This window comes from Euleptes europaea, chromosome 8 (genome assembly GCF_029931775.1).
Source record: "Euleptes europaea isolate rEulEur1 chromosome 8, rEulEur1.hap1, whole genome shotgun sequence".
Lineage (NCBI taxonomy): Eukaryota > Metazoa > Chordata > Lepidosauria > Squamata > Sphaerodactylidae > Euleptes > Euleptes europaea.
The window spans coordinates 10,453,250-10,467,466 of NC_079319.1; the positions used below are offsets into that span (position 1 = coordinate 10,453,250).

General features: G+C 46.3%; 1 protein-coding gene across 1 annotated transcript in view; it reads left to right on the top strand.

Annotated features, from left to right (window-relative positions):
* DNAAF11 (dynein axonemal assembly factor 11) overlaps window positions 1-9,225 on the top strand; it is a 53,005-nt gene extending 43,780 nt beyond the window's left edge. The window contains 1 exon segment of the mRNA XM_056854701.1: window positions 9,039-9,225. Within this exon segment, the coding sequence (XP_056710679.1) occupies window positions 9,039-9,225 (187 nt within the window).
* Window positions 9,226-14,217: the final 4,992 nt, after the last annotated feature.

A 14,217-nucleotide genomic window follows, 5' to 3' on the forward strand; every position in this document is an offset into this window, starting at 1 on the left:
GGGGAAAAATGCCATAAAGGCCACCCTCCAAAGCATCCATTTTTCTCCAGGGGAACTGATCTCTGTCACCTGGAGATGAGCTGTAATTCCGGAGGATCCCCAGGTCCCACTCCAGGTAGTGCTTAGATATTTCTCCCCAGTGCACCCGACATGGCTCTCCTCGCCTCCATTTTATCCTCACAACAGCCCTGTGAGGTAGGTTGCTCTGAGAGTGAGTGACTGGGCTGGAGTTACCTACCCAGTGAACTTACGTGGCAGAGAGGGGATTTGATTCTGGGTCTTCCGGATCCTGGGCCAATGCTCTGACCACTGCACAACACTGGCTCCATGCTAGAGGTTATTGCTTCTTTGTCTGCACTACCTTCGCATCCTGGACGCCGTCCTCACAAATAGGTCCAGTCTCTGCTAACCAGATTAAGTCAGCCAGGATTGGCAAGGGCCGTAGAATCATGGAATCATAGAGTTGGAAGGGACCACCAGGGTCATCTAGTCCAACCCCCTGCACAATGCAGGAAATCTGCAACTACCTCCCCCACACCGTCAGTGACCCCTGCTCCATGCCCAGAAGATGGCCAAGATGCCCTCCCTCTCATGATCTGCCTATGGTCATAGAATCAGCATCACTGACAGATGGCTATCTAGCCTCTGCTTAAAAACCTCCAGGGAAGGAGAGCTCACCACCTCCCGAGGAAGCCTGTTCTATCGAGGAACCGCTCTGACTGCTAGAAAGGTCTTCCTAAAATTTAGATGGAAACCCTTTTGATTTAATTTCAACCTATTGGTTCTGGTCTGACCTTCTGGAGCAACAGAAAACAACTTGGCACCATCCTCCATATGACAGCCCTTCAAGTACTTGTAGATGGTTATCATATCCCCTCTCAGTCTTTTCCTCTTCAGGCTAAACATACCCAGCTCCTTCAACCTTTCCTCATAGGACTTGGTCTCCAGACCCCTCACCATCTTCATTGCCCTCCTCTGGAAACATGGAGCACATGCCGTTGCCTACATTTGGAACATAAGAACATAAGAAAAGCCACACTGGATCAGACCAAAGGTCCATCTGGGTCTTCATTCTGTTTCTTACAGTGGTCAGCCAGATGCTTGCTGAAAGCCCAGCGGAAGGGCATGAAAACAACAGCCCTGTAGCATTCTCTCCCCCCCCCCTCAGCCATTGGTATTCAGTGGCCTCATCGCCGAGCATCTATGTCTGCACACTCAAGTGAAGCAAGCTGGAAACGGTCCCAGTAATTGCAGCAGGGAGATGCTGAGGACATCTGCATCTCAGACTCTGCTTTCCTCAGGGTGTCCTTGTTGGACTCGACGCAGACAGCTTGATCTGTTTACTTGATTGCCATGTAAGTTGCAGGATACGACAGAGGCAGGAGTCTCTAAATACGATGTCCAACAACGTAAGACCGAATCCATTGGTGAGGACAGAGTCTACGATGCAAAGGTAGTGCAGACAAAGAAGTAATAATCTTTAGCGCAGAGCTGGGGAGGGGCCGTGGCTCCGTGGTAGTCTCTTCTTGGCACTCAGAAGGTCCCAGGTTCAGTCCCCGGCATCTTCAGTTAAAGGGACTAGGCAAGTAGATGATGTGAAAGACCCTTGCCTGAAACCCTGGAGAGCCGCTGATGTTCTGAGTAGACAATACTGACTTTGATGGACCAAGGGTCTGATTCATTATAAGGCCCCTTCATGTGTTTCAGAGCTCCAGAACCACCAGAAATGCCTGTCCATGCCAGGTCCGCGTAGGTACAGAGGCTGTTGGACAGAGCTTGCTTCCCTGCAAAGGGGTAACTTTTGAGAGAGGACCTGTGGCCGCTTCCAGTTAGGTTTGGGAAGACTCCTTTGCCATTTGCACTTGAGCTCCCTTACCTAAAAAGGTAAACGCTTAGTAGCCTGTATCAATCACATGCATTTCTATTATTTCCACTCGTTTAAGGAATCCCCGCCTGGCCTTTTGGCTCTGCTAATTTAGTGTCTGATATCATTTATGTGGGATCGTTAAACAGGAATAAATGTTTAAATGACGGCTGCCAGAGCTGACAAATGTTCTTATCTACTAGCTTCTTTGAGGACAGGAGTGGGGTTACTCCCCATATTAGATTATATGATACATTCACTGGAGCCCACCCCAAAGTGACTAATCATGTGATTCAAAGTCATTACACTTTTTTTTTTGGCGTGAATTAGCCAGGACGATAAGAGTTTATAGCTTCTCAGGGATGACCATTTTTAGTGTGTTGGCCATAATATTAAATCCCCTTCAGCGTCATTAAAAGGGTTTAATCGTCGGAAAGATCTAGCTGCATGGCTCAGGAACAGCTGAAGAATTTTGAGCATTTTTCTCTTATCGGAAAAGGCTTTTCAGTCACTCATGGTATCTACCTGGCTCTGTAAATGCCTAGAAGAAGAAGAGTTGGTTTTTATATGCCAACTTTTTCTACCATTTTAAGGAGAATCACACCGGCTTACAATCTCCATCTATTCCGCTCCCCACAACAGTCACCCTGAGAGTGTTCAGAGAGAACTGTGACTAGTCCAAGGTCCCCAGCTGGCTTCATGTGTAGGAGTGAGGAATCAAATCCAGTTCACCAGATTAGAGCCAACCACTCTTAACCACTACACCATGCCTAATTATGTATATCTGTATACAAGCGTTGGACTGACTGACTCACCATTTCTGAAGGTGCTAAAAAAAACAGTTAAGGTATTTTCACATAGTCCACCAAACCTGAATGTGGTACAGGTTGAGTATCCCTTAACTGGACATCCAAAACCCAGAATGACAAGCAGGCATTACTCACAGGCCTTCAGCAGCGCCATTGAGGGTTCAGTGTACACAACATTATTTTAAAAATATTGTTTAAAATGGCATTTAGGCTATGTGTATAAAGTATATATGTATATATATGCATAAGATATATATAATAAATACATGTAATACTAGAAACGGGGTCAACTGAAGCTGGAGGGTGAGAGATTCAAAACAGATAAAAGGAAGTATTTCTTTACATCACATAGTTAAGTTGTGGAACTCCCTGCCCCAGGATGTGGTGATGGCTGCCAACTTGGAAGACTTTAAGAGGGGTGTGGACATGTTCATGGAGGAGAGGGCTATTCATGGCTGTTAGTAAAAATGAATGCTAGTCACGATGCATACCTATTCGCTCCAGGATCAAAGGAGCATGCCTATTATATGAGGTGCTGTGCAACACGGGCAGGATAATGCTGCTGCAGTCGTCTTGTTTGTGGGCTTCCTAGAGGCACCTGGTTGGCCAATGTGTTTTGTGTTTAGACTTGGGTCACATCCCCAAGACTTCTCATTATGTGTATATATGCATATATTCCAAAATATGGAAAGATCCGAAATACGGAACACTTCTGGTCCCAAGCATTCTGGATAAGGGATACTCAAGCTGTACACACATAGGTCAAGGTTGTCTGGCTGCTTGAAAAATCCAAAGTTGGGAGCTTTGTACATGAAGCATCGTTCTCCATTGGTAGACACAGAAGTAGAAATCCCCCCTTTTCTCTTCCTGCAGAAGACCCCCGCCCCCAGTGTGACTATTTAGACAGCTGAAATCTAATACATGACCTCAGAATAGTAGTCGAAGACGTCAGTTGGGATCAGTTGAGAAGATGAGGGGATTGCCTCTTAAGCCAGAGTGGTGTAGTTGTTAAGAGCTGTGGTTTGGAGCAATGGAATCTAATCTGGAGAACTGGGTTTGATTCCCCACTCCTCCACACGAGCGGCGGAGGCTAATCTGGTGAACTGGATTTGTTTCCCCACTCCTCCACAGGAAGCCAGCTGGGTGACCTTGGGCTAGTCACAGCTCTCTCAGCTCCACCTATCTCACACGGTGTCTATTGTGGGGAGGGGAAGGGAAGATGATTGTAAGCCTGTTCGATTCTTCCTTTTAAGTGGTAGAGAAAGTCAGCATATAAAAACCAACTCTTCTTCTTCTTAACGGAGGCCACCATGGGATGGAACGTGGATCTGAGGAGGCTCAAGTCCCCTCCCCCCCCATTTTTTGTGTCATTTGTACCTAGAGTTGCCAAATGCCCGGTGGTGGCGGGTAGAATCCCGCCAATCCACCGGGCTGCCTGCCAACCGGCTGAGGACCGGCAGGTACCACATGCTAACGCAGTGCGCCTACATTGCTTCTGGGTTTACCCGGAAGCGACGCGGACGCTCTAGCAACTTTTGCCGAAACTCTATGGTTTCCATAGAGTTTCGGCCAAGATTGATAGTGTCCGCATCGCTTCCGAGTAAACCCGGAAGTGACGTAGGTGAGTTGCTAGGGGCGCGCGTGCATTGCGTGCTCCAGAAAACCTCCCTTCCATGGACCGACAGGACCTGGTAAGCCTATTTGTACCAGTGTTAGGCTCAAGGTTGACTCAGCCTTCCATCCTTCCAAGGTTGGCCAAATGAGTACCCAGCTTGCTGGGGGTAAAGGGAAGATGACTGGGGAAGGCACTGGCAAACCACCCCAAAAACCAAGTCTGCCTAGTAAACGTCGGGATGTGATGTCACCCCATGGGTCAGGAATGACCCGGTGCTTACACCTTTACCTTTTTTAGGGGAGATTTCCAACGGCAGTCAAGAATGGGCATCTGTGCTTGCACTGTGCGTGCAGAATCTGTTAGCCTTTGGATAATTCTAAGGGGTTAACACAAAGATAGTTGATGCCAAGAACAGGGTTTTCCTATCTCTTTGGGTACTTTACAGCATCTGCTCAAGGCACATGTCCGCACCCTACATCCGTAACACTTCTCGGGTTTTTTTTTTTAAATTGTCCTTTCTTGGTAAGCCCGCTGTTCATATCGGAAAAAGCCTCAGCAGATGGTCTCTTTGGCATGTACAAATCTCACTCCCTGACGACTCTGGCAACAGTCCCTGGTTCCGGTCTGGTCTCTGGCATCTCTAGTTAAACTAGTCTCATGGGCGTTGGGAAAGACTTTTCTCTGCAGATCCCCTACACCATAGAGTTTTGGGGCAAGCAGTAGAGTGTTGTCATCCCCTGCGCAATGCTGGAAGTGGCATCATTGCGTAGGGACGCGGATCGCCGCTCCCTGTACCTGCCTCCTGAAAGCTCCCACCGGTAGCCAGGAGGGATTTGGCAACCTTGAATATAGCAACAACAACAAAAAGTGGGGGGGAGAACCAAATTGAACTCAACCTAAATGCTGAATCCAAACCGAAGAGGTTGAGCTAGAAAATGCTAAAATTACAAATATATAAATTTTAATATGGTGCACACTAAAGTTAAAAACATAAGGCCTATAACATAGGCAAGTTTTTCACAGCCAATAAATACATGAAAACTCATATACATTCGATGTAAAATCTTACAATGACCAAAGTAGGACCCAATAAGGATCAAACTCGTTGCACCCAAAAAAGACCTTCCTCAGTGGTCAGACAGAATTATAGTCTAGTACACATCCTGATAATATAATAGTATCGTAATGCACGGTAGAAAATACATAAAAGCCCTTCTAGTATAATGAAGCTTCTTGTAAAGTTATTTATTCCTTGTACGCTAGAACATGGCTCCCATGTCCCACATGAAACAGTGAGTTAGGTCAAATGGCCTTGAGTATAGACGACATTTCCTACTAATTTGTCCAAGTAACTTTGTGAATCATTTGATACAGTTCTACCCCACTGCCCACATAGAAAAGCCTTCTCGAATAATTCAGTTTTGCATAGTTTGTAGAAAGCCAGGAGAACAAGAGCCTTCCTGACCTCCTCAGGCAGACCATGCCTCAGGGTGGGGCCCACAACGGAGAAGGCACGTTTATGGGCAGTTGTTGATGCTAGTCATATAGTCTCCATTATTGGTGTTCCACATGCTCAGTTTCCTAACCCACACTGGCTATTGCCTCATGTGGGTTCTGCAACCCCAGGAATAATAATTACCAGAAGGATAGTTTCATCATTCTTCAGAGTAGTGTCACTCACCCCATTCTCTCTCTCTGTATGTCTTAGGTTAAGAGAAATATTTTTTATTCTGCAGTAATACACCTTCGGTCCATACTCACCATCACAAATGCCCATTTTAGAATACTAGTCACCTGCCAGTATTTTTCTAAAATACATTTCAGTGCAATCTACCCTTGTAAAAATTATTTGGAACTTATAAAATGTGCATAAGCATGTGCAGATACATTTCTGCCCTCTCCTTCCTGCAGGAGTTAGTCCCGCATGCTCAGATGAGCAAAGCTGTCATGACGGAGTGTAGGGGGAGAGACAGTCTCGCAGGTATGAAGGCCCAAGGCCATGAAGGGCTTTGTGTCAACCCAGGAGCAGTTAAGGGGAGACATGATAGAGGTCTATGAAATGATGCATGGTATGGAGAGAGTGGACAAGGGAGAAACGTTTCTCCCTCTCTCATAATACTACAACATGGGGGTCATCTGCTGAAGCTGGAGGGTGACAGATTCAAAACAGATAAAAGATAAAAAGGAAGTATTTCTTCACACTACACATAGTTAAATTGTGGAACTCCCTGCCCCATGATGTGGTGATGGTTGCCAACTTGGAAGGCTTTAAGAGGGGAGTGAACATATTCATGGAGGAAAGGGGTATTCATGGCTATTAGTTAAAATGGATACTAGTCATGCTGCATGCCGATTCTCTCTAGTATCAGAGGAGCGTGCCTATTATATTAGGTGCTGTGGAACACAGGCAGGATGGTGCTGCTGCAGTCGTCTTGTTTGTGGGCTTCCTAGAGGCACCTGGTTGGCCACTGTGTGAACGGACTGCTGGACTTGATGGGCCTTGGTCTGATCCAGCATGGCTTTTCTTATGTTCTTATGTTTGTATAGCCAACACCTTAAATTGAGCTTGGTAACTGATGGGCAGCCAACGGAGTGACTGCAGGATAGGATTAGTATGCATGCTCTAGCTCCCAATAACAGCTGAGCTATGGCATTCTGCACCTGCTGGTGTTTCCAAATTGATTTTGAGGGGAGACCAATGTCCAGTGCATTGCAGTAGTCTAGTCCCAGTGTCCCAATGGCATGGGTCCAGGTGGCCCGATCAGCTGTATCAAGGTACGGGACCATTTTTCGAGCTATGCTGAGTGGGAAGAAAGCCTTTTTTGCAACTGCAGCAGCTTGCCTCTCCAGCAATACTTTTGGGTCCAGTAAAACCCCCAGGTTCTGAACTGAGTCAGCAAGGCTCAGATGAACGCCATCGGAAGTGGGGGGGCATAATGTCCTTCAGGACCTCCACCCTCTCAGCCAGCATTACTGCTGTCCTTCCAAGATTTGCTTTCAATTTGTTCACTCTTAGCCATTTAACCACAGCAGCCAGGCAGTGATTTAGAATCTCTACTGCATCACTAGGAGATTTGGATAAGGATATATATAGCTGTGTATCATCTGCATATGGATGACAGCCAACCCCAAAGCGGCAAATGATTTGTCTTAAGGGCTTTATATAAAGATTGAACAGCATTAGGATTGTGCCCTGTGGGTTAGGATTGTGCCCTGTGGGGCCCCCCACGAGGTAAGTCCCACACTGATGATAAATGATCTCCAGTAGCAATTCTTTGGGTCCAGTCCATGAAGAATGATTTGAACTAGTCCAAAGCACAACCCCTGATGTCTTCTTCTGCCTCCAGGCACCTCAACCAGATGGCATGGCCCACTGTGTCAAAGGCAGCAGATAAATCCAGAAGGGGCAACACAAAGGCCTAACCTTTGTCTACATTGAGACGGAGATTTTCAACTGAAACCACCAGAGCCATCTCCATCCCCTAGCCCAGCCTGAAACTAGTTTGAAAGAGAGAGCCAGCGTGATGTAGTGGTTAAGAGTGGTGGTTTGGAGAGGTGGACTCTGATCTGGAGAACTAGGTTTGATTCCCCGCACCTCTACATGAGCGTCGGAGGCTAATCTGGTGAACTGGATTGGTTTCCCCATTCCTACACATGAAGCCAGCTGGGTGACCTTAGGTTAGTCACACTGTCTGAAACGCACCTACCTCCCAGGGTGTCTGTTGTGGGGAGGGGAAGGGAAGGTGATTGTAAGCTGGTTTGATTCTTCCTTAAGTGGTAGAGAAAGTTGGCATATAAAAACCAACTCTTCTTCTTCTTCTGTAAAGGGTCTAGGGCAGATGAATTGTCCAAGAAGACCTGCAGTTGGTCTGCCACCAAATTAACAAAACCAATATCAACATAACCCACTGTAAAACATTCTTCCATTTACGTAGCGACAAACGTCTGTTTGTTTGCTAACAAAAGGTGTGTTTTTATCTTAGCTTTGCAGAGGTATTATATTGAAAAGAATAAACAGGTGGAAAGAGTCTACAGAGCTAACTATGCAACAAAAATAGTAGGACGGAAAGCATGCTGCTTCAGCAACTAGCAAGTTTTACCTTGACGCATGTTTTTTGGCACAAAGTAAATTGTTGGTTGAAAATTATTCGGTGTAAGCTTAAAAAATCCATATCCGCAATCCTTCTGGGGATTAAAAAAGAAATCTAAACAAAGGTTTTGTGTTGTCTCTGTCGCTGTCTTGTTTTTTGATTTAACACCTACCCGTACTGTGATGAAGTCAGCAGGTTTGCGGGGGAGGGGGGGAATCAGAGAGCAAGAAAGCTGATACAGCATTCAGAAGACTTGACACTTGAGTAATGGCACATGGAACCAGACAGGGTTACACTTAAGGCCAAACTAGGCTGTACCCAAAAGACACCTGGGGTCCTAATCTTTTTGACCCTTTGGGCACCTTTGGGATCCCATCAGTCTCCAGTATAAAAGAGGAGTGATCACAGTTTGACATAAGATAGTTTTGAGGAGTTCAAGTTCTAGCAAGTTGGCTACTGGAGTCTGTTTTCTAACTTGTGTCTGAATCATGAAACTTCTGGGGAGTTATGCAGATTTACTAATGAGCACCTGTCCTTGATGCCTTCTGGAATCCTGCCGGTATCAATGAACCTTTGAGTGTTTTTCCAACAAAGATTCCCCTGTTCCGTTAAGGCGACATGCTGTATGTCGCCATCACTTGTCCATTTCCTTATTACAGAGATGCACCAACGGAGAAGCTGGAGGTGGACCCAAGCAAATATTCGTTCCCTGATGTGACAAACATTGTCCAGGAAAAAGAGCGGACGGGCCAAGGCCCACTTAGACTCCAGCGGCAAAAAGTTGTGGATACCAAGAACATGCCTGAAGTCTTCGATGATGACCCAGAGGTCCCACCTCTAATTTGAAGTACCAGTCTGGATGTTTTAATCCAAGATGTCGGGTGTAAATGTGTGATTTGACCCACGTTCAATAAATTATGGCCTTACGGGAGTGCGTGTCTCCATAAGCAAGCTAAGTGCTGTTATTATTACACTTCAGGTTGAGTATCCCTTATCCGGACATCCAATATCCGGACTGACCCAAAAACCAGTCTTTTTGAGCCTGCATGCAGGCATTACTCCCAGGCTCTCCACAGCACGCCAGTTTGTTTTCTGATGGTTCAATGTCCACAAAATTATTTAAATTATTGTTTAAGATTACATTCAGGCAATGTGTATAAAATCTATATAAAGCATAAATGAATTTCATGCTTAGAGTTGGGTCCCATCCCTAAGATATCTCATTATGTATATATGGAAATATTCTAAAATACAGACAGATACGAAATATGGACCACTTCTGGTCCCAAGCAGTCCGGCTAAGGGATACTCAACCAGTATTACTTCTATAAAATTATGCAGGGTATGGAGAGATTGGACAGGGAGAAGCAGTTCTCCCTCATAATATGAGAACGTGGGGTCATCTGCTGAAGCTGGAGTGTGAGAAAGTCAAAACAGAAGAAAAGGAAGTATTTCTTCATACAACGCGTAGTTAAATTGTCGAACTCCCTGCCCCAGGATGTGGTGATGGCTGCCAACTTGGAAGGCTTTAAGAGGGGAGTGGACATGTTCATGGAGGAGAGGGCTATCCATGGCTACTAGTCAAAATGGCTACTTACGTTCTTATGTTCTTTGCATCTTGCTGTTTTCTGGGACACTGGCAATTTTTTTAGGACAAAGACTGAAATATGTCTCAGATAATCTCTTGTTATGTAAAAACAAAAAATGTCCCACTTTGTCCTCGTCCAGTGGTTTTTATCTGTTTCTTGGGAAGCCGTCTGCATTTTAGGACACCCGGTACCTGCACAGGCTGAGGAGGACTCCCTTGGGAGCCGGTCCTGTCAGCCACAAACGGTTCCTTCTTGGTTAATGAATGGTAAGAAGCTGCCCAAAGATAACCTTGGCATCACTCTTTGTCGGAACACCTGCTGAAAAGCACCTGTTAGCTGTCAAAGCAAGGCAGGGACGGATGCTTTAATTCCAGTTTTCCGTTTTTGCTTTGAACTCTTTTTTTTTTTCACTTCAGAGAATCGCCTTTGCAATAATATTCAGCTGCTCATACCTTAGACAGAGAACTGTGAAATTGGGAGCAAAGTCTCTTCCGTCCGTGGCTTGGCAGTGCCTCGTTGGGATGCCAGCCTCCAGGTGGGACCTGGGAATCTCCCGGAATTACAGCTGATCTCCAGACCACAGAGATCAGTTCCCATGGATGCTTTGGAGGGTGGCCTCTATGGCATTGTACCCCACTGAGGTCCCTCCCCTCCCCAGGCTCTACCCCAAAAATCTCCTGGTATTGCCCAACCTGGATCTGGCAACCCTTCCTCTCCCCACCCCGCCACTGGTAGGGTTGCCAACTCTGGGTTGGGAAATACCAGGTGATTTTGGGGGCAGAGCCTGAGGAGGGTGGAGTTTGGGGAGGGAAGGGACTTCAGTGCCATAGAGTCCAATTGGCAAAGCATCCACTTTCTCCAGGTGAACTGATCTCTATCGGCTGGGGATCAGTAGTAATAGCAGGAGATCTCCAGCTAGTACCTGGACGTTGGCAACCCTACCCACCGGTGGCCGGGGGACCTGGCAATCCTACCAGTCAGGGGACACTGGCCCACCACCTCTGATGCCAGGCTGTCTGGGGAATTTTTTTATTTCCTTTCTCAAGCAGCCAGACCAGGCTGTCTGAGGAATAGGTTTCGCTTTCCTCCTCTTGCAAACAGCTTAGCCTGGTTTCTGTCATTTGGAATATTTGGAACTATAACATTCAGATTCAGAAACATTTGTAAATATTCTGAATTTAGCATGATTTGGGGATTCCAAATATCTCCAAATCCAAGTTGCACATCCTACGTAGGACTTGGTAATATCACACTATTGCATTTGGGAGGCTGGGGAATATCACAGATTTCCCAAAAGTTGACCCCCCCCCCCGATTTGGTGTGTTTTGTTTTTGTTTTTTTGTCACCGTGTCACAGCTGACTTATGGCGACTTTCATAGGGTTTTCAAGGCAAGAGACGTTCGGAGGTGGTTTGCCATTAAGAACATAAGAACGTAAGAAAGGGCCTGCTGGATCAGACCAAGGCCCATCAAGTCCAGCAGTCTGTTTACACACTGGCCAACCAGGTGCCTCCAGGAAGCCCACAAACAAGATGACTGCAGCAGCACCATCCTGCCTGTGTTCCACAGCACCTAATATAATGGGCATGCTCCTGGAGAGAAATTGCCTGCCTCCGCATCATGACCCTGTTATTCCTCGGCGGCCTCCCATCCAAATACTAGCCAGGGTCAGGGCTGAGAGTGTGTGGCTGGCCCAAGGTCACCCAGCAAGCTTCCATGGCGCATGTGGGGATTTGAACCTGGGATTTCCAGGTCCTAGTCCAGCATCTTAACCACGCTGGCTGATTTTATGGTTGCCACCAACCTCCGAAACCTTGAGGAATTTCCTAATCCAGAGTTGACAACCCTATTTGATTCACTACAGGCCCTCAGTTTTTAAACCCTAACATTTAAATTTAAAATGCTACCAGTAGGCTGGAGAACTTAAACTGGGGGGTGGGGAAGTATGAAACTCAGACGTTCTGTCACTTCTTTCTCTAAAGTGTGGAACACAGATTATCATAAATTACATTGACACGAGATTCTGCTCTTTATGGAATAGAAGGATAGAAATAAATCCAAATAAATAAAGCATCCTATAAAGTTGCATGATCTTAAAACGGTAGCGTCTGTGCCGTGCGTTTTCTGGGAGCCAGCCCGAATAAAGGTAAATGAAAAATGACTGATGGTGTTTTTCCCAACAACCCCTCAGCAAGGATCGGTTCTACAATCTCCCACTAGATTTATCGTGGACAGTTTGTGAGGTGACTGAAACCCCCTCCGTTTGCCCTTGAAAAGGTAACACGGAAATATGGCACGCTGTGTATTTTAAAGTCTGGGATTTCCCCCCCCCCCATCGAGGAAACATACGTGATTTTTATTTTAAACGGTAATGATAATCCCGAGATGACTTCACTCCCTAAAAATAGCTGCGGTGGTTGAGCTGCAGGGTTTGATTAATGAAGCTAACGAGAACAAATGAGCAAAAGATACCGCCTGAGTAAAGGCCTGGAGGGGCCTGGAGCCTCACCTAGGACTCTCTTTACAATGTCTGGTTGATCATGAATTTATTTAGAAGCTTTCTACCCTGCCCTTCTGCTCAGAAAAGCACAGGACAGTGCAGGAAATGGAGAACCTTGTGAAACATCAGTTCGTTACAGGCTTACCAGGTCTTTTCGCTCCACCGGCGGGAGCTCTTCAGCAGCGCGTGACCCGCGCAACTGCCTTGCACGATGTGCGCATTGTACGCGCGTGACCTGCGCGACGCGCCCACGTGACTTCCGGTTTTACCCGGAAGTGCCGTGGACGCTCTATCAATCTCTGCCGAAACTGGGATTTTACCCGCCACCACCGGGCACTTGGCAACCCTAGTTCATTATCAAATACAAATGAATGAAACGATGCCAATGGATGGGTCCCCTCAATCTCTCCCTTCTTTGCCTGTAGAGCTATGGCTGCTCTGTAGGGCCTGGAGTTCTCCCAGAATTACAAACAACCTCCAGACTATAGGGATCAGTTCCCCTGGGGGGGGGGGGCGGAATTCAGTGGTTTGCCATGTTAGTCTGCAGTAGAACAGGTAGATTAGAGTCCAGTAGCGCCTTAGAGACCAACAAGATTTTCAGGGTGTAAGTTATCAAGCTGAATATCAAGAAGACAAAAGTAATGACTACAGGAGAATTACACAACTTTAAGGTTGACAATGAGGAAATTGAAATTGTTGAAGACTTTCTATTCCTTGGCTCCATCATCAACCAAAAGAGAGACTGCAGCCAAGAAATCAGAAGGAGATTGAGACTGGGAAGGGCAGCTATGAAGGAGCTAGGAAAGATTCTGAAGTGTAAGGATGTGTCACTGGCCACCAAGACTAGATTAATTCATGCCATCGTATTCCCTATTACTATGTATGGGTGTGAAAGCTGGACAGTGAAGAAAGCTGATAGGAAGAAAATAGATTCCTTTGAAATGTGGTGTTGGAGGAGAGTGTTACAGATACCGTGGACTGCCAAAAAAACAAGTGGGTTATAGATCAAATCAAGCCTGAACTGACCCTAGAAGCTAAAATGACTAAGCTGAGGCTGTCATGCTTTGGTCACATGAGAAGACAAAGAGTGACTAGAAAAGACATTCATGCTAGGAAAAGTTGACGGCAGCAGGAAAAGAGGAAGTCCCAACAAGAGATGGGTTGACGCTATAAAGGAAGCCACTGTTATGCCTTTTAAGGAGGGAAAAGACCATTGCTGGAGCCAGTAGTGGATATAAGAATTGTGTTTATTATAACACAACAACCAACTAACTTGATAGGCCACAACTAGGCCCCTGTAACTCCAACCCCTCCTCCAGTTATAGTCACAAGTCCTGAGCCTCTCTGTTCTAGAGAGCCTTTGGGAGTTGCCCTTAAAGCAACAGTACCAATATACCACATCTCTCTCCTTCTATTTCTATTTCCTCAGTAATATGTCCGGTAATACTTTTCATGGTGAGCTAATCTGCATCGGTTGTGATCACTTAACCCCTGGGCTCAGTCACGATATCGTTGTGGGATGCGCACCGGACGTCCCCTTCTGGTGAACCTGTTTCCTGGTTGTTGTGGGGTAGCCTGGGGTGTGTGAGACTCTGTTGTGCCCCCTGCTCGATCAGGTTGTGGCCCAGAGACTGTTTGTTGCTCCGAGTCTGCATGTGGAATGGAGTCTCTTGGGGGTACTGAGTTGACCCTCAGGTGCCTTCTGTTGCGCCAATATCTTTCTCCTGTCGGTGTTTCAATGTAATAGGAC